This window comes from Alligator mississippiensis, chromosome 8 (assembly GCF_030867095.1).
Source record: "Alligator mississippiensis isolate rAllMis1 chromosome 8, rAllMis1, whole genome shotgun sequence".
NCBI lineage: Eukaryota > Metazoa > Chordata > Crocodylia > Alligatoridae > Alligator > Alligator mississippiensis.
In genome coordinates, this window is record NC_081831.1 from 78,592,340 (window position 1) to 78,618,272 (window position 25,933).

The 25,933-nt window shown below is 44.7% G+C and overlaps 1 protein-coding gene across 8 annotated transcripts in view; it reads left to right on the top strand.

Moving 5' to 3' along the window:
• ATP11C (ATPase phospholipid transporting 11C) overlaps positions 1–25,933 on the top strand; it is a 97,142-nt gene that overhangs the window by 16,293 nt on the left and 54,916 nt on the right. The window contains exons 2-4 of one of the 8 annotated variants that reach the window (XM_059732876.1): positions 18,442–18,566; positions 20,427–20,546; positions 25,688–25,777. In XM_059732876.1, coding sequence (XP_059588859.1) covers positions 18,564–18,566; positions 20,427–20,546; positions 25,688–25,777 — 213 coding nt within the window. In that variant the 5' untranslated portion in view covers positions 18,442–18,563. Of the gene's footprint in view, positions 1–9,413; positions 9,547–18,434; positions 18,567–20,426; positions 20,547–25,687; positions 25,778–25,933 lie in introns of those variants that run through there. The other 7 variants (XM_059732877.1, XM_059732879.1, XM_059732878.1 and 4 more) reach the window with 7 other exon arrangements.

Below are 25,933 nucleotides of genomic sequence, written 5' to 3' on the forward strand. Positions count from 1 at the left end.
CTCATTTGATTTTTAGTTCTGGGATAGTCACAGTTGCTTTTAATGCAACGTGGGGGAGGGAGCAGTTGGGAGAACAGAAGATGCATGCAATTCCTATGTATCAGTGCGTGGTTTTCCTTTGTGTTGGGAGCGTGCAGTTGGCCTTGGCTGTAAAACAGTATCTTCGTCGCTGAAGTAAGCAGATATGACTTGCAGCGCACACATCAAAGAGCACATCTGTTCCAGATGCATGTGACCATTTTTTTACACGGTCCACATTTCGAGTGAGTGTTATAGTTGACACTTTAAAAAGCCTGCAAGCAACTTGCTGTTAATACTATACTGTTAAGCCTTTTTAAAGCTTCATTTGACCTTTCAAGATAGGAAATAGTGAAGCATTGACAATGACACCATTCACAAAAACTAAATTAGAAAGGCTTAAGATCTCCATCATTTTCCCCCCAACTATTTAGGTTGGTCTAATAAAAGAGATCAGATTCACCCAAAGAACCTTGTCTGCTTTAAGATCTCCAAGAATTTGTGGTTATAATACATAGGCTCATCTACTGCAGGGCCTAGCGTAAGAATAATAGTAATAAAAAATTAAACCATAGAGCAGGAGTTAAATTGTATGCATTTATGTTAGTTATACATATGGGATTTTAAGAACCCTTCTGGTTTTATTGTCAGACAATTCTGCCTCTTTCCTTTGGGTAAAACCACGCAGAGGGAGGTGAGAAAGGGATGGGGGAATGTGGCTCTTGGAGGAAGAATCACAGTGTCGAGGTATGGTTGGGCTCAGGTTGTCATCCTGCACAATTGAGACTTTTTTTGAAAGGGCATTTCTCTCCAGTCTCCCTACCCCTTGACTGCTCTGGGGACTCTCCAGAGGGAGATCTGGACAATGATACCCTCATGGTACTAATTGTGCTCTTGAGATTCACCATTTAAGCGATCAGTTGGTGTCAAGAAAGTCTCAGGTAGCACAACAGCTGGGATTAACTTGTTCTCGCCAGGCAGTGGGATTGCCTTGGACCTGTTTCAAGTTCTTCCCTTTTCCAAGACACCTTGGGACTCGGATACACCGTAAGTGAAAAAAGGTGGGGAGAGCATTGCAGTGACGGATTATACATCTCCTTGAGCGTGTCTTTTATTTGTAGGCTTAAATAGATGTAAGGAAAATGTTCATCTGGCATAAGACGGCGTGGTTGAGATCAAAGATCTACATACATAAGAGGATCCTGCTAGAGGTATTTCAGGACCAGCTCTGGCCTTTGAATTTTTACTCACAGTGTACCAGAGGGTCTTTTAAAGGGGGTATGAGTGAGGCTTCGGTGCGTGAGGATCCTGCAGTGATTTCAGTTAGGTTCCTTAGGGAGTCCCCGGCCTGAAAAAGAAAGCTGGAACAAGGCCCTTGATGTGGGTGTGCTCCCGTGAACTCCTACGGCTCTCCTTGAATAGCGCCTGGTAGGATGCCTTGAAGGGACTTTTAAGTTGTTTTCATATTTTGCTTCTCTTAAAGCACGCTCTCAATCCTTAATGAGATTTTAATAAGACTTTATTACAAATTGAAAAACACGGCACAGCACTTTCCCAGTAGGCATCATTGGTTTGAAAAACATTACAAATGGGTTGGTTTGCAAAAACAATAGTGCTTTCAATTTACATGTGCTGCAGTGTGAAAGAGGGGAATCGGCCAAGACAGCATCATACAAGACAGATTCACAAACCTAGGAATCTCTCCTAGTTTTCTTCTCCAAGATGCTTGTGAAAAGAAATGTTTCAGCATGGCTTGGCATCGGTAATGCCACACTTTGTTGTCTGGCCAGGCCAAATTTGGCCAAAGGAAGAAAAATCCATGGGTGAGAAAAAACAAAAAAAATAGCCACTTCATAAATATCTTTGTAATACATTAGATTGCTCTTTATATGGATTATCTCTCCAGTGTTAGAACAAGGCTATGTTATTGCTGCCTTATTAGGATAAGCAGCAATGGACTTGTAGATACAGTTCTAGTTGCTTACAGCCTATGCTTAGGAGTGGGCAAAATCAACTAAGTTTTATAAAGCAAAATGACCTTTTTTACTTAAAACGTGTTCAAATCAAACACAGGGTTGTCCGGCATGACTTTCCAAATGAATCATCTCAAGTACATCGTCTTTGGTGCTTCCTGCAAGGCTCCTTCCCCAAACTAAATTGAATGGCTGGAAATGGAACTTTTCACTCGATGATGCGTTCTGGGTTCTTGAAAGAAAGGAAATCTCAGGTTGTGGGTGGTGGGACAAACACCCTGCTTCTGTTGCTGGAAAGTCAGGATTTGAGAAGGCTTGTTAGAGGTTTTTGGTGGAAACAGCTGACTGTGCTGGGTGTATTCATGCGACTCGTCTGTCTCGTTGGGTCATCAGTGAAATGGGTACATGGGGTATAGACTGTTGGCCTTTTTTTCCCCCCCTCCCCTTATCCTTGTTGTTCTAGGCTCTTAAGTCAAAGCTGCCCTGCTGGTCTAGCTTTCTCAGCAATGTATAGAGCAATTAAGGCCATGTAGGACTGCAAGTGCTTGGCAGTGATGGGTCTGATGTGAAGGGGATTTGCATATACAGTGCATTTGCATGTGATGAGCATGGGGAGGTGTACCACGCTGCCCCAGTGGAACGGTTTCGTTTAGCTGGGGTCCAGCCCAGGCGTCTCCAGGCTTCCTGTGAGTAAGCCTGCTTTCCTGTGGACACCAGCCCCACTCGCCGGCAGCTGGCTCATGTCAGTCCGGCTGTTCTGGAGATGCAAATGAAATAATGTATATCTCTGGCAGGCCAAAAGTACGGTTCCCTTACCCGGAACCATGAGCCAGAAGGATTTCCTGAGAATAAACAGCCAGGGGCAGCATGCGAGTCTCTCCCCTCTCCACTAATTACAGCCTGTGATTGTCCTGATACAGGTGATTCATAGCTGCGGTGTACAGCTGTGCTTCTCACCCTTTTTGATCCCATAGCCCATGTCTCCCTCATACCCGCCTGCAGCCCCATGCACAGCCCCCGAGGCCCTGCTGGTCCTCTTGCCCGGTGTGCTTTAGAGATCCCCGAGTTAGCCCCCCATCATTGCATTCATGGCTCTGCTGAGCATCAGAGCTCATAATCGAAAATCCTGGTTTTCTCTGATTTACCAAAAAATCCCCAATTTTCAGTTAAAAACAAGTAACGCTCAAATGCACATTTTTCTGTGATTAAAATGAAACACCATTAATGTATAGATACTATACTATACTATATATAGATATAGGTTTCATTTAAATCACATTTTTCTGTGATTAAAATGAAACACCACTAGAGTGTGTGTGTGTGTGTGTTCGTTCTGTGATTAAAATGAAACACCACTATATATATTGGTGGTGTTTCATTTTAATCTCAGAAAAATGTGGTTTAAGTGAATTCTATATATAGTGGTGTATATATAGTATAGGTATATGTAATAAATATCTATATATGAGTGGCGTTTCATTTAAATCATGGAAAAATGTGGACTTTGGGTTACTTTTTTATATCTGAAAAATGGGGATTTTTTTTTTTTTAAATAAGAGAAAGCCAGGATCCCTGCTAATAACCCACCCACCAGGCTGCACTGAGGTGGTTTTGCTGTGCCATGGGGACATTTGCGGGGGGCCATTGGATCCATCCCCCAGTACCCACCATAGTAGTCCATTCATACTACTTGCACTGTCTCCTTGGCCTAGAGCCAGGCTAAATGTGTTAGTCGTCACATCGAGCTCCGGACGGACATGCTCAAGGGAGATGGATGTAGCAGAGCATCTCTCTGGGGTGAGGAGGTAGCTAATCCACTGCCTTTTTTTTTTCTTTGGAGGGGAAAAGAATCAGGTGGAGGAATAGACCAGGTTCTTTGGGTAAATGTGGTCTCTTTTATTAGACCAACTAAATAGTTGGAAAATTTTTTCTTTGCAAGCTTTTGGGCACGTGTTGGAGAAGTGGCATGTCTGAAGAAGGAACTTGCTCTTCCTGGCAACTGTCCCTTAGGAGCTGTCAGGGGCCAAAGGCTGAATTGGACACGGTCATGTGGACCCTAGGGTAGAGTGGAGCCCCGCACGAGAGCTGAAACTGCTCTAACAAAACCACTGCCAGTTTACTGTATGTAGGGAATGGAGACTTTTCCTTTGGGGAGATGAGTATCACTTCCTGGGATCAGAGGTAATTTGGGGGTGCAGGGGGAATTGGACGTGTGTAACTATGTAGGGAGTCGCTCTTGCATCAGCCTGTCACATCTGGGGCTATATATATAAGCTGTGCAAGACACCAGGCTGTACAGAAGTGACATGAAAGCCTGACCTGAATCACTTTAGTCATATAACCGCTGACCTGCGCACAGAGCTGCTGCTTCTGGCCATACCCCCTACCCCAAGCCTCTCAACAGCATACAGAAAATGTTTTTTGGGAGCGTGCAGATGTTTATATGCAGTGTGTAGGGAAGGGGTTTTTGGTGGATGGGTGCTGGGAGATTTGGGTACCTCCCACGTGGGCTTGCTGGGTGACTTTTCTTCAGTCCCCTAGATCTAAGCTTTCAGCAATAGCCTAGGCACAGAGATGATGAGGACAGACAGTTTCGTTGCCTGCCACAGGAGTTGTGGGGCTTGCTGAACGTCTGCTGTTCAATCTGCAAGCGGATCCCTGGATTAAGATGTTGTCATTTCCGACTCATCAAGGGGTTTTCTGTGGGCAGGGCTGGTGTTAACACACAAGTGGAATTCCCTCCACTCCCATTTTTATTTTAAGAAGTTTTGTACTGAAACTTTCTTGTCAGCTCTGAGGCCTGCCTTGTAAAATACACTACTTTGCATAGCAGCTAGCAGATCATATCACTGGATTTTATCTTGGCACAAGCTACTAAATTGCTTAATCAGTTTACATTGCTGATTCCCTAGACCCCCCCAGCCCTAGCCTGCCTGAGCTGATAAAGTTAGAAGCTGTACAAACGCAGCAGTGAGACTCTCCTCCTTTCTCAATTTGCTCCTAACTCTCCACCTGCTTCAGTACTTTCCAGTCTCACAGTCAAAGCCGAAAAGCTTTGTGGACATTTTGCATAGCTGATAAATATTTCAGGCCGCGATGCAATTCGGTTCCTGCTTATAGGGGTGCAAATTAGATGGGACCGCCCGGCGTCAGCGAGCTGACATACTGCAGATCGGAAGCAGGCCTGCTTTTCCACGGGCTTTGATAACATGATGCTAAATGTCTGAACCCAGCCGTCTTCTTTCCTGCGAAAGGCACTTTTGTGTTTCAGAAGAGGGCCACCAGCTCAAAGCCGTGGTGTTGGAAAAGCGAGCTGAACTCATGTGTCTTGCCCACTTTGATGTTGCAGCCGAGCTTGCAGGAGGTCAATGCTGCACTTAATTGGCATGGGGAGAGCCTGGAGATGATTAACTGTGTGAGCTGGTGATAGTTTTACCTGTCATTTGATGGGTTTAGTTGGGAGCTTGATCCAAATCCCCAGGAGAGCTTTACCATTGACTTCAGTGGGCCTCTGAATCGGGACCCTGCCTGCTACTGCTCCCCAGCACGTGAGCTCTGAAACAGCAGGATCAGTCTTTAATGAGCAAAACAGTACACCTGTGGGCAAAAATAGAGTATGAAAATCTTGGACCCTAAATGTAACCCTCTGGGCAACACTGAGAATGCAGGGACATGGGAGAGCAGTGCAAGAGATTACCCCTAAAATATATACATATATAGCAGTTCGAACCCAAGGTGCAATCACTGGCCTCCACCACAGGAAAACAAGGAGCAGATGAATCAGGGAACTGATGATCATTAAGGCATGTGCTCCTCTTGCCTGTTGTTAAAAGCTGGAGATAGACCAGCTGAAGGACGAGTCTCAGGTTTGCTTCTGAGCAGCTGAAGTGGTGGCCTACTGAGACAGACTGAAGCTGCTTTCTAAGAGTTGGGAAGTGGAGAAAATCAAGGCTGAGTTCAAACAATATCTTAGATAAGGGATGTTGGTATCCCATGGTTGCAAGATTAGAGAAATGAAGCAGGGATACGGTCAGGCGGCAGAGAGAAGGAGCTGCAGAAAGCGAGGAATATTTCCGTCCTTTATTTTCATTGCAGAACTAGCATCATTTTTCCAAGGAAGAACTGCAAGCTACTAGAAAAGCAGCAAATTATAACCCTTCTGGCTGACGTGAGCCCAGCTGTCGTAAACTCAGAAGTCTTTTTTTCCAGACAATTTTTCTCAAACTGGCTTTTTTCAATTTTTTTTATTTTTTGGAGCATGTGGCTGGCTCTGCTGTGCAGCTCTTACGGAGAGAGTATGCAGATGGCAGGGATGGGATGTGTGCGGGCCAGCTGAGCCCAAGGGGCTGGATTTTGCGGAAGAATGACCTCATCAGGGGTTTTTTTTGTTTTTCAGGGTGACCTCTTAAATCTGTTGGACACATTTTTAAAATTTAGCTTCAGTGTTTGGCTGTCCAGTCCTCCAGTGACACTGGATTTTGTAGGCCGACAGTGTGCTGACCAGCCTTTTTTTTTTTTCCTACTGCCAAAACCAGCTACTTGTATTGCAATTCGAAGGAGGGATTTATAAGCCAGCCAGCAGGACTGGAGAAAGTTGCTGCAATTATTGGCTGTGGATCATGTTTATTGGCATGGGAAACGTCATTTCCTTTCTGGCCTCTGTCGTTTGAAACGTGTCCTCAGACTGTGGATGCTTGCTCATTTTCTGTTTTTTCCTCCTGTATGTACTGGTATGCATAACACAAGAAAATGGACAGCACTGCTTGCTCAAGCCTGGCAGCTCTCACCACGGGTCAAAATGTGCAATGTGCAGGCCATGCAGAGGAACTTTTGCTTTCTGTCTCCCTTTTACATCTAGGAGCTGCATTGTGCAAGGCCAAAGGTTGTCCATCCTCACCCCAAATGGCTGTTACAGGCAGGGAATTGGGGACTAGAAAGGCAGCTCCATCGTGCCAGATCCTGGACAGTGTGAAGGGATCTGTGCACTCTAGAGACCAGCAGGGTCTTTAGCCACCATTCGTCTGCTCCTGTTTTCTTGTGACAGAGGCCGGTGCTTGCAACTTTAACCTAAGTTGCTGCATGATTTAGGGGTGATCCCTTGCACTGCTCTTCCACATCCCTCTACGCTTGGTGTTGCCCAGCTGGTTATGCTTAGGCCCCAAGTTTTTCGTCCTCCACTTATACCCGCAGATGAATTGTTTGGTCTATTAAAGATTGACCCCTCTGGCTCAGAGCTCACATGCTGGGGCGGGGTAGCAGGCAGGGTCCTGGCTCTCAGCTGGCAGCTTTGCACATCTGGGGAAAGCCTCCTGTTTATAAACAGCAGGAGCGAATATTTGACAAGTGGGCTCTGCACATGACCGAAAATCAAAATACCACACACTAGCAATTTGCTGAGTGCCTGCCAGGGATGCAGGCATGAGAGCCCAGGGACTGAATTTCACCCCTGGAGTCACCACAATGTGACCAAACCATGTGGGGAAACATTTTTTCCAGAGAAACAGGGTGGATATAAATGTTAATAGCAAAGGGAGGTTTTGCGAACAACACACCCCCCCGGTACTACAGAGGGAGGCTGAGGTGTGGACAGCTGGAAGAGCGATGCTGATGTCAAATGCCACTGGTGCAAGCTATTCTGATGTAGCTGTTATGGCCACATGTCCCCATAGGTGTATAAAGGGACAGCCCTTTTTCATGCAGGGTCACACATGGGTTGCTACATGAGCATACAGATGTTACAGTTGCATTGAAACAGCTGGGAACAACTCTGCTTTTCAAGATGCTGAAAGTGGCTTTTCTTCCACCCCTATCACCCTGCTCCCACCCCTGTCCACGAAGGGCAAATCATTGACTTGATTTTTCAAGCTGTATAAGAGCTTAAAGCATTGGAGTGCTTCCAATTTCCTACCCCCGTACCCCGCTTTCCTCCCCAAATGTTTTTCAGTAAAGCTAAAACAACAGTCCGGCAGTGGCTCTCCCTTCCACTGAAGGACAGGATCATTTGTGTAGTTTCTTCCTTGCAGTTTGGGTAGCAGTTGCAGCTGGTGAATCAAAGACGTTCATGCACAAAGTGTGTGGCTTTGCGGCTTTTCCCAGGAATCTGGCATGTATCGCATCTCCTTTACCCTGTGTCAGGTATCCAGGATGTAGCTGTATTGATCTAGAGGCAAAAAGAAATCTGGACTCATGGTAGAGGTGATATCTTTTATGAGACCAACTAGATTTTTGCAAAAAAAAATTTAAAAAGTCTTTAATTGCAAGCTTTCGGGCACAAACGCCCTTCTTCAGGCACAGGAGAAAAAGATCTATCCAGGAGAACTTTTGCAATCTTTTCTCCTATGCCCGATGAAGGGTGTTTGTGCCCGAAAGCTTGCAATTAAAGACACTTTTTTTTTTTTTGCAAAAATCTAGTAGTGGTCTAATAAAAGATATCACTTCTACCATGAGTCCTGATTCCTTTTTATGTTTCTTTTACTATACTTGCTGCTGAGGCTGTGGCAGAGCGCAGACGTGGTAATACCCAAGAAAAGGACATGGGGTTTCCCAGGTAGGTCATGGGTGTCTGGCAGGCATCTAGTCTGCATGCCTCCCTAGCACAGATGCTTCTCTTCAACTTAATCTTGTGCCTGGAAGGGGCTGATCCCTTCCAGCAAGCCTTTGTGTTACTTGGAAAGAATGTGTGTTTCTTCCAACTTGTCCTGTTTAATCGTTTCCCTTCTCCGTGGCCCTACTCGATTAGTCAGTGTTTCCAGGACTCTTTTAAGTCCTTTCTTCCCCCATGGGAAAATTTTTTATAGGTGAGAACAAGCAGATCACCTGCTGAGCAGCTCTGTGTCCTAGCAAGCAGAGAGCTACCTGGGGTGGTGGAGCCTACTCCACCGGGCCCTGCATTGTGAATTTGGGCAAGTCCTTTCCCCTGACTCTGCCTCCTCGATCTGCCTTTTATCTGAGCAGTGCGTTTTATCCTCCATTGCCTGTTGCTGTCCTGTTAACTGACCAACTAGTCCTGATTTTTTGTAGTTATTTTTTTAAAGATAAGTTGGTGTTGCATAATGCTGCTTGTGGTTGGTGGTATAATTGTTGCAACCCTCCCTATCGCTTCTGGTTGAAATTGCACTAGGAGTGTGAGTATGAATGTAGGTGAAAGGATATTTGCTTAAAAATCCAGCTTTGCTTTCAATCAGGGCATTGGATTTCAGGCTTTCGATTAAAACCTGCCTTGGAAAGACCCTTCCAATGAAAATGAGCAACTTTTGTGCCCGTCCCCTTCTTCCCCTGATGAACAACGACTCCCCGCACAAAGGTGTTTGTTCTCGGTGAACACACTCCAGGGCAAATCACACTGACCTTTGCTCATTTGCTCGTGATTTTTCTTTCTATTCTGTTGGTTTCGGTATTTTAGAAACCCATGTTTTGCATCCCGGGGTTTTTTGTGTTCTTAAATGCCTGCTCAGTATAGAAGATAGATTGGGTATATTTTGATTTTTTTTTTTTTTTTAAAGCAATGGAATTCCCTTTCGACCAGGAAATGTGGCTAAGATTGTGGTCCGCGTGGGTAAGCACAGTCTGTTCAGTTATGAAATCAGGAAACATTTTGCAGAAGAGTTGCAGATGCTTTTGTGAATAGTAGCTAACTGCAAGCAGTTGCATTAAAATGATTCAAGCATTACGCTAAAGTATGTTGGGGTGACATTTATACTGAACCAGCCAGACAGGCTGGCGTTTGAACCCTGCCTTAAACATTTTGATCTTTTGTTTGTTTTTTGGAGGGGTTAATTATAACTCAAATGATCTTTTCCTGTCACTTTTGATAACTGGAAGCATATGCAGCGGAGACAGTTTTGGGTGGGGGGTTTTTTTGGTTGTTTTTTTGCCTTTAGTGGCTTTTTTATGATATAAGTTGTAAAGTAAATAATCTTTTCTGCTACTTCCATTGATCCCTGGAACAATATAGCAGTGGCTAGACTTCAGACTATTGTTTCGTGAGACCTAAAATGAATAGGATGATATACATTTCCTTATGGCTTTTGCATATATTAAGTACAAGCTGTGATTTTTTTTTCCTTTAAATTGAGCTTTGTAGTTCTGTGCTCTATAGTTAGTTTTATCAGATAACCCTAAAAAAATATTCCTAATAGGTCTTTGATCCTTTTCCACGACTCCTCTTGGTATCTGCCTCGGGGAAAGGAAGCAGTGTACTATAGTGACCATACAGGTTTTCTGTGGTGATGAGTTGGATGGTTTTCATTTCTCTTCCCCATGTGGTCATTGCTTTTGCATTAAAATGTTTAGTAGCCTTTTGGCTACTTTTACTATGATGTCTGGTGAGATTTGGGCTCCACTGTTAAGTACTGGACGTACTGTTTATCCTGTAGGGTAGGAACTGTGTTTAATGTCTAAATTACTGTTTCCTACCCATTGAAAGATCTTTCAGCTTTGCTCATGGCTTTGGGAAGTTTAAAAAAAAATTTTGCCCCAGGGGGCAGGGAAAGGTGATCAGATCTGAGGACTGAATCCAGATCGCCTGTCTGAGGTCAGTGCTTTAGCTCATGATATCACAACAGCTCCTTTTTTTAATTTCTTAAGCATAAAATCCTTGTCGTCAGCAACCACATGTTATCATTTGCCTTAAGAAACCCGCAGATGTCTTTAAACTATTGAAAAAAAATCTTGATCTGGCATTTTGGTGTACAGTGAATCTTCCTTTCACCGTCTCAGCAGCATGTGTGTATTTTTTTTTATTTTTATTTTTTGCAATTTAAGCACTGGTTACTTTAAATAGTAAATCCAATTCCTGCATTTCCTTCACATCAGAATCATTGCTTCTTGCTGAAAATGGGACTTGGAAAGCAGCGGTGATTGTCTTCTGAAGTAATTTTTTTTGAAGTTTAGGAATCTGGTATTAGGCTGTGCAGCCTGACCTAAAAGGCTCGTGCTTTTTTATCTTGATTTGTACACGATCCAGATTGTGGGCAGGGAGAAAGGAGCAAATTACAGTGAGCAAAAAGCCAGCGAGGTCTTAACAGGGCATCAGCCGTTCCATAACTGCCCATGTGTTTTGTGCTTATCTTGGAGTAAGCTGCAGAAACTTGACCCCTCAATAAAAAAAGTCCTGTCATTCAGCTTCTTTTTACTGTCCCTGTACAGGGGATACGAATGGGTTCACGGTCCATTCCTCTGGTCCAGCTGCCAGGATAAATTCCTGCCCTTTTTACCTTGCTGTAATTTTTTTCTTTGTCCATACCTCCTGATATGTTATAGCAGCAATGCTCTTGTGGTGTTATAATAGGTACAGCTGAGCATTGCAATGTTTAAATCACTGAAGAGGTTAAGTGTGACATTGGTTTAAGTAACGGGATTTATATGTTGCATGCCTGAGTTTGAAAACAAGCCTTTCTCGGAAGTGAGTTTTGAACTTCACTCCAGCAAAAAGTCTTCTAAACAGCCCGTGTCCCTTTATAGCTATTTAAACATCCGATGGAGAGCAGCTGCTTAGAATACAATTTGCAGTTGTTCCTAGGACCATGTCTTCCAAAAGAGCCCCTCTAAATGTCATTTGGACGGCATGGTTGAAAGTGGACCAGCCACCGGGCCTTATTCATCTGTCGGTGTGAACTGAAGACTTCTGAACTGATAGGCTATTTTGAACAGGCTTAGGAGATGTGATTGTTGCTTGGTAATGTAGCTGAAATAGGGTCCAAACTTTTGCTTCCCATCTGACCCATTGCTTCATCGATTTGTGCTTATGCATCACAGGGCTGCCATTCATTTGAGTTGAGAGGATTATAAATGGTGCGAGTAAAACTTAAGCGGCTGCTTTCTTTCTCCTTTGTCCTCGTATGTAGTTTTGGCCCTTCTTTTACCTGACAGGTAAGGGAGTGGTAGGGATGTGATTGAGGGAAACTTGGTGGCAACTGCTGAGTTTATTACAAGCCATCTCCTCCAGGGACATAGTTTTGACAGCCTTGGGGTAGGGATTCATAAAGCATCTTGGACAGGTTTTTCTGACTCCTGCAAATTCGTACAGCTGCACCCCAAGCTACGTGGGCCTGCACGGAGCTTGAGTCTTATTTCTGTTCCCCTTGTTAACCAGAAGCAGCTCCCTCAGTGGCATGCTGCATAGCAGATAGAAACAGGAAGAAGGTGAAGAGCATAACCTTCATAAACCAGTGGCGGATGCGTGGGATGGGGAGGACAGGCCACCAGCCTCCACTTATATGGAGGTGGGAAGTGTTCAGATGGATTGTATGGACCGGAGGAGGAGGCTATGGCACTCGAAGCAAGCACAGCTCCTAATACCCTGGTGCCCTGTTCACAAGATGTTTGTGAAAAAACTTTTGCAATGCTGGAAACCCAATTTAAAACCTCTGCTCCCATCAGAAATGTTGCCCAGCTGCACTGAAGGGAGCTCAGTGCCTTGCTGGGAGATGCCGCTCGATGGCTCAGGTCAGTTGGAAAATCTTCAGCCACAACAGGAATAAGTCTCAGTAACCAAAAATTTAGAAGCAGGGATTGACGAGCTGTGCAAAAGCCCAGTGGGTGGCCAGGATGGACCCGCAGGGCACTTCCAGGTAAAGCGGACACGATGCTGGGCCCACCTACACGGCACGGGTACCTTGCTCCATCTGTCAGCTATGAGGTGCTATAGGTCTTGGAGCTGGGATGCTTGGGTGCGAGCCCAGCGTCGGTGCATGGCGAGCATCCCTACTGGAACAACTCTGTATGCTGGCTTCTGACGCAGGTCTTTCAGAGAGGGGTGTCTTCTAGCGGGCCAAGTGGCAATGAGCATAGCCTGCTTTTATCCCGTAGCATTTCAGCCCCAAACTTCCTCCTGGGCATGAAGTAGCAAGGAATGGCCAACCTCAGCATTGCCCCCGCTCTGGACCATTGTTCTTTGACACTCGGGGAAGCAAGCTGTGGTCCGCCCGGGCCAGCTGAATTGCTGGAGAAATACCTTGCAGGGAAGCCTTGTTCTCTGTCCATTTGTGCAAACACCCAGCCTCTTGCCAAGGAGAGCAACAAGGAGGCTTGTGAGGTGGGGGGAAAACCCAGTCGTGTGATTTTAAATAATCTTTTTGACACGCCAGACTCTAAATAGCCAAAGAGCTTTGTACCAAGGAGCAATATGGTGCTGCTTTACAGAAACTCCCTGGGCATAACACAGTGCTCATCCAGGGGAAAAAGCAGCCAGTTCTCCCTCTGATGGCTGGAGAAACACTGGAATCCATGGTGAGTTATATTTCCTTTTTGAGGTTTCTACACCGAAAGCTGAATCTCAAATGCAGTGGAAAAAAATCTCTCAATCCTTATTATGCTAATCTACATGTTTCGTACATTGCTCACTGAAACAGCAGCCTTTCCCTATGTCTGCTTTTAAGTCTCTGGTAAGAGCACTAGAGTTGAGGTTTCATTATTAAGATTTAGCATGTCTCTATTAGTAACCTATAGTGCCTTGTGGAAAACGATGAGCTATTTAGTATACTTGTCACAATAATAGCTTTCAAGTGCCTTGCATAATATAGGTGGCGTTGTCAGGGCATGCATTTGCCTACTTATTAATTGGAAACGCTGGGTTATTTGCAGTAAATTCCCCAGTTGTTTGTGTGATTTTCTGGTGTTGAAATACCTCGGGGACCAGGTGCTTTAGAATTTCCTGGGGTAGTTAGCAAAGAATTGCAAAAGGCTTAGTGAATGGAAATAGCAGGACAAGCAGGGTTGGGGAAGGAGTCTGGTTAGCCCCTGCGGGTGTTTTCTTCCTAGTGGCACATTTTGTACAAAGCCAAAACTTTGTCCTAGTTGCTGGTGCGGATGAAAAAAAAATAGGAGGGAGGCGGGGGCAGCACAAAATCTGAAATGAAAGAATCCACGCAGACATGAAGATGAAATGATTTGAGCAAAGCAGCGATGAGAGAGCAGCAGGTCTGTGTCTTCAGCAGAGCGCGGATGGCCTGGCTTCCAGTTCTGCATCTTGAAGAACTGTGTGTTCTCTCGGGTGAGGGCGTGTGCATGTGACGTGAAAGTCCCCGACTGCTTCGTGACGCTTCGTAAAACGGATTGGCTTTTTTTTTTCTGTTTGTGACTGGGGAAGATCCGAATGCCTGCACATTTAAGGTGACGCCCTGGAGGAAACCATCGCTTCCTCTGTCTTGAGTGAGAGCGGCACTTGCAAACCACGTGGAGCTTCGGGTCCCTGCTGGCTGGCGACTTCAGAGGGATTGAAGGACATGGTACGCGTCTCGCTGCCCTTGCCCGACGTAGCTGGTATTGTGTGGACTGTGGATGGCTCTGCTTCTCCCAGGGGCATCTCAGGTTTGTGCTGCTTGTCTCGCTGAGGCAGCAGGTATGTTTGTGGAGTTTTCTTTTGGGCCTTGTTTTCAGTTCATAAAGCAGGCTTGCTCCCCTCTGGCCGAGCCATCGCAGTCGTGGTGTGCACGGAAAGGATGTCTGGCCGCCGCAGGTTGTGCCAGACGTGACTGAATTGCAGCAGGCGTGCAACGTGCAGGTGCTTTGGGGCGGAGGAGGAGATATTTCTATGAGAGTTCGTAGAGGGGCTGTTGCTGCTGGTAAAAAGGCAGGTGCTGATTATTTTGTGCTGCTGTAAACGCCCTGTGCTCTTGGGGTCAAACTCTAGGGTCGGGATGGATATTTCTGGAGCGTGCTTTGTAGCATCAGTCCATCTCGTTTTCATCTGCATTTCCACCAAGGTGTAAGGGGGCATCTTCCCGGGTGTCCCCCAGCTCCCAGAATCCTTGTAACATGGAAGATCCCATCCCTCCCCTTTGCTAGCAGCTCAAAGGAGGCTACAGGTAGCTGATGGGGCGATGCCCAGTGAAGGCATCTTTCTTTCCCCACATACAGGATCCTATGGGGGTGTTGTGCGGGAGGCGGGTATAACAGAGGATGTCCAGCGTGCTTCTACTATTTGGATGACAACTTGAACCTGCTTTGCTCCTTTCCATGGTGGAGCACAGTAAGGAGGAGGCTGAGGCAGGAGCACAAGGATGGGTCCCTTGCAGCAGATGTGCAGACTGAGACCTCCTACAGAGCTCTTGGTCTTTGTTGGGATGGGGAGCCGGACCCATGCTGCTTTGTTGGCTTAGGTTTCAGTCGGGGTCTGCTGAACTGCTGCTGCTCAGTTTAGATATGTGCCCAGGGTTGTGTTTTTTGGGTTTTTTTATAATTTTTTTTTTCCTTTTGGCCAGTCTTTCTTTAAGGCTTCATACCAGACCCTTAGCATGCTTTCCTCCAAGTGCAGCCAAGCCTTGCATGCGTTCAGGTTTTGCAGTTGAGTCTCTTCCCTGAAAGGCGTGTTGGACCAGAGCATGCGAGTTATGGACGTGCGCCATGGGGATGCTGAGGACGTGACGGGTGTTCAGCATTTTGCCCTTTTGGCACCTCATGCAGCTGGGTTTCAAATCAAACAACCTGGGAAAAATATGGAGAAGGATGACGGGGGTTGGCGTAGTACCCTGTAACGCTGTATTAGCCCATCAGCCTGTTCGTTCCTTTGGAAAAAAAAGCAGCTAGACGGCTCCTTTTTTAAAAAAAAAGAATGAATGCTTTGTTTCTGGAAACCGCAGCTGGATCTGTGATTACAAAGTGGGCTAGGCAGCTTGAAAATCGTCTAATGGGGCCAAAGCCTTCTGCAAGGTCAGGCTCCACCATTCAGACTCAGTCGTCACGTCGGTGCCCGTGCAAAGAAACAATTTTAATTTCCTTTTCTCAGACTGTTGGGAGCTGAAAGCTTTTCTTCCTGTCTTGGTTTTGGTTGGAGCTTCTCCAGGCCATGCTTGTTGCTGCTTCCTGCTCCTTCTTATTGCAGAAAAAGCATTTGCAAGCGAAGGCTCTTGTTTTTTTTGACTGTAGCAGAACTGCAGTTGTCTTGTCCAAGCTCTCCAATGGAAGTAGCATCGAGTACCAAGATGGGAAGAGCCACTTTCCGAGACCTTGCGAGCTAATAACATCATTTCTTCCTTCACGCTGCTGGAAGCAGAAAAGCCAAATCATATGGTATCAAATTTCTTGGTCTGGCCTGAAATTTTTGTTCCATAAAAGTAGCCTGAAGGGACAGCACTTGAAAGGGATGGCAGCCTAACTTTGCAAATATTTGTGGCTTTTTAACTTTTGCAAATCATTGCTTCTCATTAGTCAGGGATATTAAGAATCAAGTGCCCAAAGCCAGTGCAAATATTCAACTCATCAGTGTGATGCGAAGGCAGCTGTTTCCCCATTCAAATGAAAGAGTTTGCAGACTACTTACTGGTTATTGTGATCCCACGTATCATATACGTTCATGTCTGGAATATAGCTGTATTGATGATCAGGTATTCATCTGTTGTCAAATGTATAGTAAAAGCCACTTTCCCCTCAATTTAAGGTATAAGAATTATTCAAATAAATGTTACTCCTCTCACTGAATACACATTCAGGTTCCTCATCTGTTAAATATTATTTTCAACACATTCTCTACCGAATTAGGAAGGTTTATATATAGTTACATATTTTCTCCACATCTTAAAGGTAATAAATGTTGTCTACACTTAGGAGTTGACCAGAATAACTGTTCCAAGCAACTCTGAACACAAAAGTTGCTGGCAGATGTTTAAAAAACCCAAAATGTGCTTGATTGGAAGCAGCAGCATGTTACTTGAGCCTGGCTCTGCAGCGTCTGTAAAGATAGGGCGCTTCAGCGGGGCTTTTTGGTGCTTTTAGCTAAAGCTGAGTCAGTCAGCTATTAGATAAAAGCACCAAAAAAAGCCCAACTAAAGTACCCAATTTTTACAGATGTTGGACGAGCTGGATTGAACTAACGCGCCGCCTCTTCTGGGCATGCGCAGGGCTCGGTGCGGGAACACATGTTTAAAGTAAAGCACCATTTTTTTTTTTGTTCTTTTAGGCCTGCAAGTGCCTTTATACTGAGATTGTGGAATACAAGTGTTGCCTTCTGGTTTAGCTTAATTCTCCAGGGCATAATGGTAAACCTGCCAAAGGCTTGTTTCATCACAAGAGCATCCACACGCAGCTGTCTAGACTCACTCTTGTGTTTCAGTTCTCATCCTGGCTGATTCTGAATGAACTGGAAGTTAAAATGGAAGTTAATTCAGACACATGCCAGGAAACCGGGTGGTTGGTTATAGATACCTCTTCTGGGGTTTTTATCTCAGCAGCAGGTACATGGCTTTAGGCTTGACATGTTTATATGCCCGAAGGATGGCAAACGTTCACGTAATGTTGGGAAGGCCAGTGTGTGCAGAAGTATTTAAATGTGCAAATGAGGATGGTTTGACTTGCTGTGTGCAGATATCATCGCTAGACACGTGGGGATCTTCAAAATCGAAAAGGAGATCAGACACTTTTCTAGGAAAGGGTAAATCTTATCTGGGTTAGATAAGACACGCTCTGGGTTTGTGTCCCGACAGGGTCCAGACTGAGGATCTAGAGGACCATCGCAATGCTGATAATTAGTAGTGCTAAGACTTTGCTGGAATTTGTGAGTGCTTCGCACTTCTGAAATGCATGCTGCTTGTATGTGTATGCCAAATGCAAGATTTTTAGAGCCCTGGGAAAACTTTGGACTGAAATCTTTTTAAATAAAACATGTTGATATCTGTAGTAAACAGCATAGAGAGCTTTTGAAGGAAATAAATGCAGTCTTCCTGCATCTTTGCTACGACAGTAGCTCAGACCTGAAATCTAAACCTGTTGCAAGAGCTGCTCAAAAAAAGTGTGTTTGACTTCAGGACAAAAACCTCTTTTCCCTAAAGTTTCCTTTGGCTTTTTGTTGGGGGGGAGGAGTGGGTGTTGATGTGTTTGTGTATGAGAAAGGGAGAGAGAGAAAATCTGACAAGTCTATTTTAACTAGAAGGACAGAAATTCTTTCCGCGCTCGATCAGCATCTTGGACATGCTATAAATACTCTCCTTCCTGTTGTTCTCTTATCATTTCTGTGATTGCTGTCAGCACAGAAGCTCTCATTAAGGTTTGACCCTAGTTCACTCGTAGCATCTCATTGTGATAAAACGATGTCCATCCCATGTGCCAGGTTTCATTGCTTTAGGGCTTAATACCCCAATGTAGAAGTCCACGCAGCCCCGCCACCATCCCCACTAAAACGGGAGGATTTGGCTGGGGGGGTGCTGCTGTGTGCCTTAGCCGCCGGTCCAACTTGCATGCTCAGGCTGGTTTTGCTGGGCGAAACATCCCCTTGTCCAGGAGCACAGTGTGGCTTGCAGTAAAGGAGCAAGTATTTGAACCTGTATGACGGGGACCCGAGGTGCAGTCATGGGAGAGCGGAGCTGGTCATGGAAGAGAGCAAAGAAGCGATAGCCGCCTGGCCAACACCGACAAAACTACACATCGGGCCTCAAAATGGCCTTTAAAAGCACGAGGATCTTCCCCCCGCCTTTAATTTGAATCTGTTGACTTGCTTTCTGTTTGTTTGAGTCTTTAGAGTTGCCAGTTCGAGCTTTTTCTCGGCATCCATGAAGGCTAGAAGGTAACTTTAAAAAACAAAACGCCAAAGCTGGGAATCACAGGAGTCCAGGAGCTGGGACTGTAAGAGAAATACCCGATATGGTGAGATTTGTGCTGAGACTGCTAGTATCAGCAGTGCACCAAGAGGATTAATCCTGGCTAGATTTGCCCTCTGCTCTCCTATCGCATCTTGTGTTACTGAATATAATCCCCTGCCAAGCAGGAGATGGTCCGAATTGTGATGAAGGTATTTTCTCTGCCTGCCACAGAATACCTTCCTGGCTTTTACCTTTGAGGGCTGGCAACAGTATTTTCTATCTGCCAAAACTTGTTTTGAAGGCTGAGCGCTGCTTCCCGAAAACCTCCTTAATAAAACCTTCCTTTTGAAATGCTGAATGTTCCTCTTGTGTCTTTTTTCCTGTGCTTGTTTCCCAACTAAAATATTTTCGAGCGTTTAATTATGTTTCTTCCGCCTGTGATGGTTCGTTTTCCTGATGCTCTTATAACATTGGCCGGACTGTGCTTCTTTTGTTTGTCTCAGACACACTTTGCATGCAACTTTGCATTGCATGATGGAAAGTTTATCCGCCTCGGTATTTTATTTTATTTAAAACTTGCAAAATAGCAGAACTCGGATCTTGATACAAAACGTCCTAGTTTCCCTGAGCAGGTTGGGTTGGGATTTCCAGTGGGGGGAGTGGGGTGAAGTTTGATGCCAAAACCGGGAGAAGAAGGTGCTGTTTTCTCTAGTCATGTTGCAATTCTTTGGGGTTAATTGAAAGATTTATCACGCATGTTTAAAGTTACCCCCTTTTGTAGTACCTACATAATAAAGGAAGAAGTCTTAGATATGCGTGTGTCAGGCATGGATATGGAAGTAGGAATACGCCCTGTGGAAGCAGAGGAAATAGAGGAAAAGGACTAGGTTTTTAAAAACTACTGGAAACCTAAAGATACTACCCTTCTTCATCCTCAGTAAATAGGGTGAGCACCCTCACATTTATGGTAGGGTAAGAGCATGCAGGTAAGTAAGCAGATGTGTTGTATGTTCACACTCTTGCTTACCTGCAGGTAATTAGCACTCGAACTTTAAGAGGGAAAAATTATATTAATGTCCACATCCCCCAAAAAAGAAGACTTTCCCCCCCTTTGCTTGTCAAGCTTGTTTTTTAGGTAGGTGTCCGAAGATTAACAAAAAAGAAACAAATGGAAGAGCCAAACAAGCTCTTAGAAATGAGAGAGGGGGTTTTAAAGTCTAGGTCAACTTGCCCCAATGTCAGAAGCTCAACAGTGTTGCCAACTCTCATGATCTTTGGCATTGTTCTTAAAATCTAGGCTTTGGGAATGTGAAAAACTTTCATTGATATATATAGATATAGATAAATACAAATATGTATAAAAGAAAGAGCTAAGTTTTGCACATTCCTGAAATGTAGACTAAGAACACCGCCAAAACTCACGAGAGTTGACAACACTGGCTCAATATAGTTCAGTGGCCAGCAACACTCTCCAGATGTATTTTCCCCACCTCCCATCAAGCAAAAGGTGGAAAGTTTCTTATTAACATGTCCTGGCAGCTGGAGCAGATGGCAACTCTCGTATTTGGGAGATGCCAGCCACTAACAGTAAATGCTGAGGCAAGCCTTGCTTCCATATAGTAGGGCATCTGCCATGGACCACATCACTACATAGGTAAGGCTTCAGCTGCCACTTCCAGATGTAGACTTTATTGTACTTGGAGGGAGCAGTCATCTCTTGCCCAGCATAAAAGTGCTAAGTATGTAGAAAATGAACTTGTGTACTGCGTTCCTTCCACTAAAACCTGTAACAAGGAGGAGGCCAGGAGCATGGGAGTTAAGAAACCATCCCCATAAGCTAAGTGCAGACCCCTGGGCACACGCACGCAGACATGTATGTTTTAAGCCAGCGGCTTGATTTCCTTTCCTGTGTTGTCTCTGACAGTGTGCTGGGGAAGAGAAACGAGTTGGTACACGCACCGTCTTAGCTGGCCACCGCCCCGTGTCTGAAACAGATGCTTACGTTGCGCAGAAATTTTGTGACAACAGAATCGTCTCCTCCAAGGTAAGTCTTTGCTTGCAAGAGCGGGGTCATTTAATCTGCTGGAAAGTCTACGTTTTCCTTTCCGTGTTCAATCTTGTCTCGTTTCATCTTCCCTCGCAGCCTTCTGAAATCTCCAACCTCATCCGTCCGGGTTCGAGTAGCTGAAACTCTTCTTTGCAGGAAGAATATGCTGCAGTGTTCAGTGCTGTGCTGAAGTGACTACTTTAATTACATAAGCTTTAATTAATACAGCTGTTAATCTAAAAAAGCGTTGAGTAGTAGTCAAAAATGGCATGCCTTGCATTTGTCACGACAACTCCTCTCCTATGCTTGTGTAACTGGTGCCTGAAATGTTGGTGATGAGCCGTTACGATCCACTCTGGAGTTTGGTGTGAAATTCTGCACCGATGTTCATGAGATGTGGGATTGACTAGGCCCTAATGGGTGCACATGGGTCTGCTCCTGCTCCAACCTCCCCCCTAATTTTCCCCCTGCCACTACACATACCCTTCTTCAGAGGTTTTATTTATGCTTTTATTGGCACAATCCAAACCTGTACCAAATATAAATCTGTATGTCACCAAAACTCCAGTTCAGACTGACTTCCTTGTTCATGCTTACCGCAGATGCACCCATGGGAACATAAACCATGGCAACATGACCCAATAGCAAAGTGCCTGGAGCTCTTCTATGTACATTTTCTGGGTTTAGAGAATTAAAAGATAACTGATATATGGTGAGAGATCATCACCGACTTACCCTGTTTACTATGGGAAGTAGTTTGGAGGGATATTGTTAAAATAGGCAGATAACAGTTGATTTGAGTGATGTTATTGTTTTGTGTTTTTTTAAATTTTCCTATGCGGGACTAAAATAACTTCCCAGAGTGCATGCTCTAACTCTTAGCCTTTCCTTTGGTAATGGGGGAAACGCGGCTGTTCCATTAAAATAAACTTTGTTTATTTCGGAACATTTTGAGCGATGAAACTTCTCTTCCTTTGGTTTGGCCTTGGCTTGTCTTGAAGCTATTTGCAGCTTCACCTTTCTTTCTGTAAAGCTGTTTCACACCCAGAAAAATGTTTTTAAATGTCAAAAAAAAAGTGGCAGCAACATTGTCAAGATAGCTGGTTGAATGTACATCCCACTTGATACTAAGGTGATTTTGGAGTCACCCAGGACATTGTTGCAAACATTAGTCATGCTGTACTTAAGATCCTTCCTGAACAGTTGAGATCTCTCTCTTCATTTTGATGTCCTCTGGCTGTGTATACTGATGCCAGAATTGATTTTTGTGCTGGAAGCAAGCTCCAGCAGTTCTGACTTAGGTAAAACCCCCATTGATTTTTACCAGGTGTCCTTCATTTTTTTTCCTTTTGCATAAAGTATGCAACCCTGGGCCTTCAGGGAATACTAGTTTGTGGGTTTTGTCTTGAGGGTAAATAACTAAATTATTTTAACACTCCATTTTCTGTAGCATCTTACAGTGTGTGTGTGTGTGTGTGTGTGTGTGTGTGTGTGTGTGTGTTTTCTTTCTCCTCATTTTTACATACCTTTTGTAATTGTGTCCATCTTTATTTGGTAAATGTGACTCTTCTCAGTCGGCTTAAGATTAAGACACGATGAAATCAGGTCTTCGCGATGTGTTTGTTACTTGCTTGCAAATACCCTTAATGATTATCAGTAGAAACTTGGGGAAAGGGCCTCAATAATTCAAGAGCACAGCAAGATCAAATGTTAACCTGGCTTTGTTTCATACACTTACTTTTAAAATCCATATCGTTATTTTTTTCCAAAAGAATAATTCAGTGACCTTCTCCCTTTCTCACCCTCTAAAAATTGCCAGACCTGCAGTTGCATGTGCGACAGCTTTCGAAAAGCAAATACGGATGCCGTTACTCTTTCTTTTTAAAATAAAAAGCAGTGAACAAAGAATTTTATTTCAAGATTGTAAAGATTTAACTTCAGCAGCAGTGAGCAACTTCTCAGTATTGGGCTGACCTGTTTTGATGCATCCAGATGTAACTTCTGAAGTTGTTTATGGACGTACAACCCATGCATCCTCCCTTTTTTTGATCAGATTGGAGTAATTAATTTCACTGCCGAGCTAACTGATTAGCTCCTCAGTAAGTCTCACCATCTACATATACCACCGTATTAGGCCTTAGTCGACTAATAAACTCTGCTGTAGATAGTGCTTGTAAATACAAATACTAACCTACGGTGGAGTGTTTTAGTGCACAGCAGCACATGTATAGACACTTATACCCCAGCCAGCTCCTTCGCAGCACATTGAGCCAGGTCAGAGCAAACTGGGGCTGGCAAGGTGACCCCCCACAATCCCGGGACCCCCTGCCAGCTGAGGCTGCTCTGACCCAGCTCAACGTGCTGCGGTCCCAGGGACACGTTCAAATGTGGTATCAAATATTGTGCCAGTGTTTACTGCTGTGCATTAATTGCACGTAGACACACCCAGGGAACGTTTTCTACCAGTTCATGAATTGGTGGGAAGGTCCTAGATTTGAAGTGCAGAAGCTGGGATGTGGCATTATAGTGTGTGCTGTAGTTTAAATGTAATGGGCCGATTATGTTAAGTCAAAAGCACTACAAGGACTTAAATTTGCATCCAGCAGGTAGCTGAAGAGTCCCTCAGTGGGCAAGATGAGCAGAGCCACGGACTTAGCCCCATAGTCTTAGTTTAAAGGTCGCTTTGTTTTCTTATTGGCATCTCTTTCATTGTTTAGTTCAAGTCCAATAGTGGCACTAATATTTTACTCTGAATTTAGCATTAAAAGGCTGCCTCGTGTAGCTCCTAAATGCACAGATAGCCCTATTGATCTTTAATGGGCCCCTTCCAATGGGTAAAGGTTTCAAATGCCAAACCTATGACGTTTGCCTTTTTAATAAACCAGCAAGGGATAAATCTCCTTCACAGTTGTCACTGAAGGGCCCAAGACGTGTCGAGGAGATGAGCCAGCCTTCCAGGATTTACACAAGCCTAGTAGTGAAGTGTCACAACTGGTTTGGGGAAACTTGAGCTTCCAAAAGGTGGTTCTGGCTTGTTTCAGCCCCAAAGGCTCACAAGATGCAGCACTCCCACATTGCGCTGCTGATGATAACCTTTTCCTCCAGTACCGAGAGGCTGCTCTTGCAAGCATATTGCTTTTCACACTTGGGAGCAGCTCAGGTAACAGAAGTGCCTCATTATCCCTCTCCAAACCCCTCCTTATGCCTCTCTTTGCTGCAGTGTCCACAAAAAAAGTAAATAGAGAAACCTTGGCAATGGTTAATAAAACCTCTCGCACACACTTACGTTACAGGCTGTCTGGGAGAGTGGGTACTGATTTTACGGGACTTAACACGGTGTCTTCTGGTCCATGCATAGGACTTTGAGGTGTTACAGGAATAGAAATAATAGGATTAATAACTATTGGACTGATTTTTGTGCTGTAGATGGATAATTGGCACTGCCCTGGGGTGTGCCAATATAGACTGGGGGGGACCGCCATAGCTGGACCTGCATCCTGGTGCGTGAAGGGGCAGGGGGAGCTCTGATTGTCCATGATAAAAATAAAAAACCCCAAATCAAAAGCCAAAATATATAGGTATTTAGAATGTATTTTATTATAGTGAATGAGGCACTGGTAGGCTTCCAAATTGCTTTAAAATGGTAACTACATCAATAAAACATTGTGTTCAACAGATACCTCTATCTAGATAAAGAGATAGTGGTGTTTCATTTGAATCATGGAAAAATGTGGATTTTGCAGTTTTCAATCGGAGAATTTGCAGTTACTTTTATCAGAGTATTTGTGACTTTTAAACAGAGAAAACCTAGATCCCTGTTGATAACCTTGGATTCACAGTCAGGAAGCAAAACCATTCGTTTCCTGGTTGGGGGTGTATAGACCCATCTCTTTAAAGTCAGACCATGGGATTAATGGGGCCGCAGTCCTACCATATTGCAGGTTTTTTATAGAGCACTTGCTTGTTGGCATCGTATTTGCTTTAGACAGAATGAAAGCAAATAGATGGCGCTTATTGCCCGTCAGGGGACCATATGCTTTGCTTGACATCAGGGCTTGGGTTATGTGAGGATGGATAAAAGGCAGCATGTGGCTCGGAGCGTGGGTTTTGTTTTTCCCCTGACATTGAAGATGCAGTCTGCGGGCTGCTCTGGTCTGCGGCACGAGAGGTGCACTGCAGATGCTTTTAACTGCTTCGCTGCTGATTCTTTTAACAGAAGCGTCCAGCTGAGGTCCGCATCCTACATGCCTGTGGTCCGAAAGTCCCAGTAGCTCATCTCAGATCTTCAGCCTCCTTGCCCTCCAGCACAGGTCCAGTGAAGAGCTGGTTTCTGCTACCCAGATAGCAATACTGTCTTGGGACTTCAGAAAAGAGTTTGGGAGTGCTGTCCATGCATATGTGTCCATGCGCAGCTGTGTTAAATAAGCTGTTCCTTGAACGTATCCAGAATTGACACTGCTGGGAAGCCAACCTACAAAGCATCATTGGGCTTACACACCACTCTGCCTTCCTAATACTGGGATGTTCTAGCGGCTGAACTGGTCCCAGCACAATTTAGAAAGCCCAGTGGACTGTCATGATAGGAGACATGATTACACTTGGTCCCTGTGTGAGGGCAATCAGTAAGGTTTGCAAGTAAGATTGCAAGCAGTTTGCAAGCCAGAAGATTTCTTGGGGTCAGATCAGCTCCTTGGTTCTGTGTTCGTACAGCAGCCAGCCACCCCGTGGCCCTTGTTCTGTGTTCGGGATGCTCGTGAATATAGCCGCTATGGCAGTAGCTGCAGTAAAAACTCGCAGCTGGTGTGTCGCTGGAGTTTGTTGCAGGTTTCTGAATGAGTTCAGTAGCAAAAGAATAAACTTCCTGGGCTAAATATATCCCAAGGGTAACTTGGTGGAATTACAGCTGGGATACATCCACGCAATGCAACAACTCCAGCTTTGAAGATGAAATCTCATTTCCTAGAAAACATCCAGACATACGTTCCCATTCTTTACCTTTTGACCCGAGGATAAACACAGCTTCCTGGCACAGTTCTCTCCCTCGGTGTTGGTTTATTGACTTGCAGAATGTCTCCGCGCTGCTATTTGTTTCACTTACCCAGCTGTTCTTTTCTTTTTCTTTTTTTCTCACCCTGCAGTACACTGTCTGGAATTTTCTCCCGAAGAATCTTTTTGAGCAGTTTAGAAGAATCGCCAACTTTTATTTCCTTATCATCTTCCTTGTTCAGGTAAGGGTGATTTCAGCAGAAGCGCTGGCAAACCTGGGGGATGTTTTTTTTGTCGGGTTGTTTTAAACTGGTTGTTCAAAGCTACAATCACCATCTGATCGAGCAATGAGACTTGAGATGGTCTTGGTGCTTGTGAATCTCTTTAATCACTAGCTC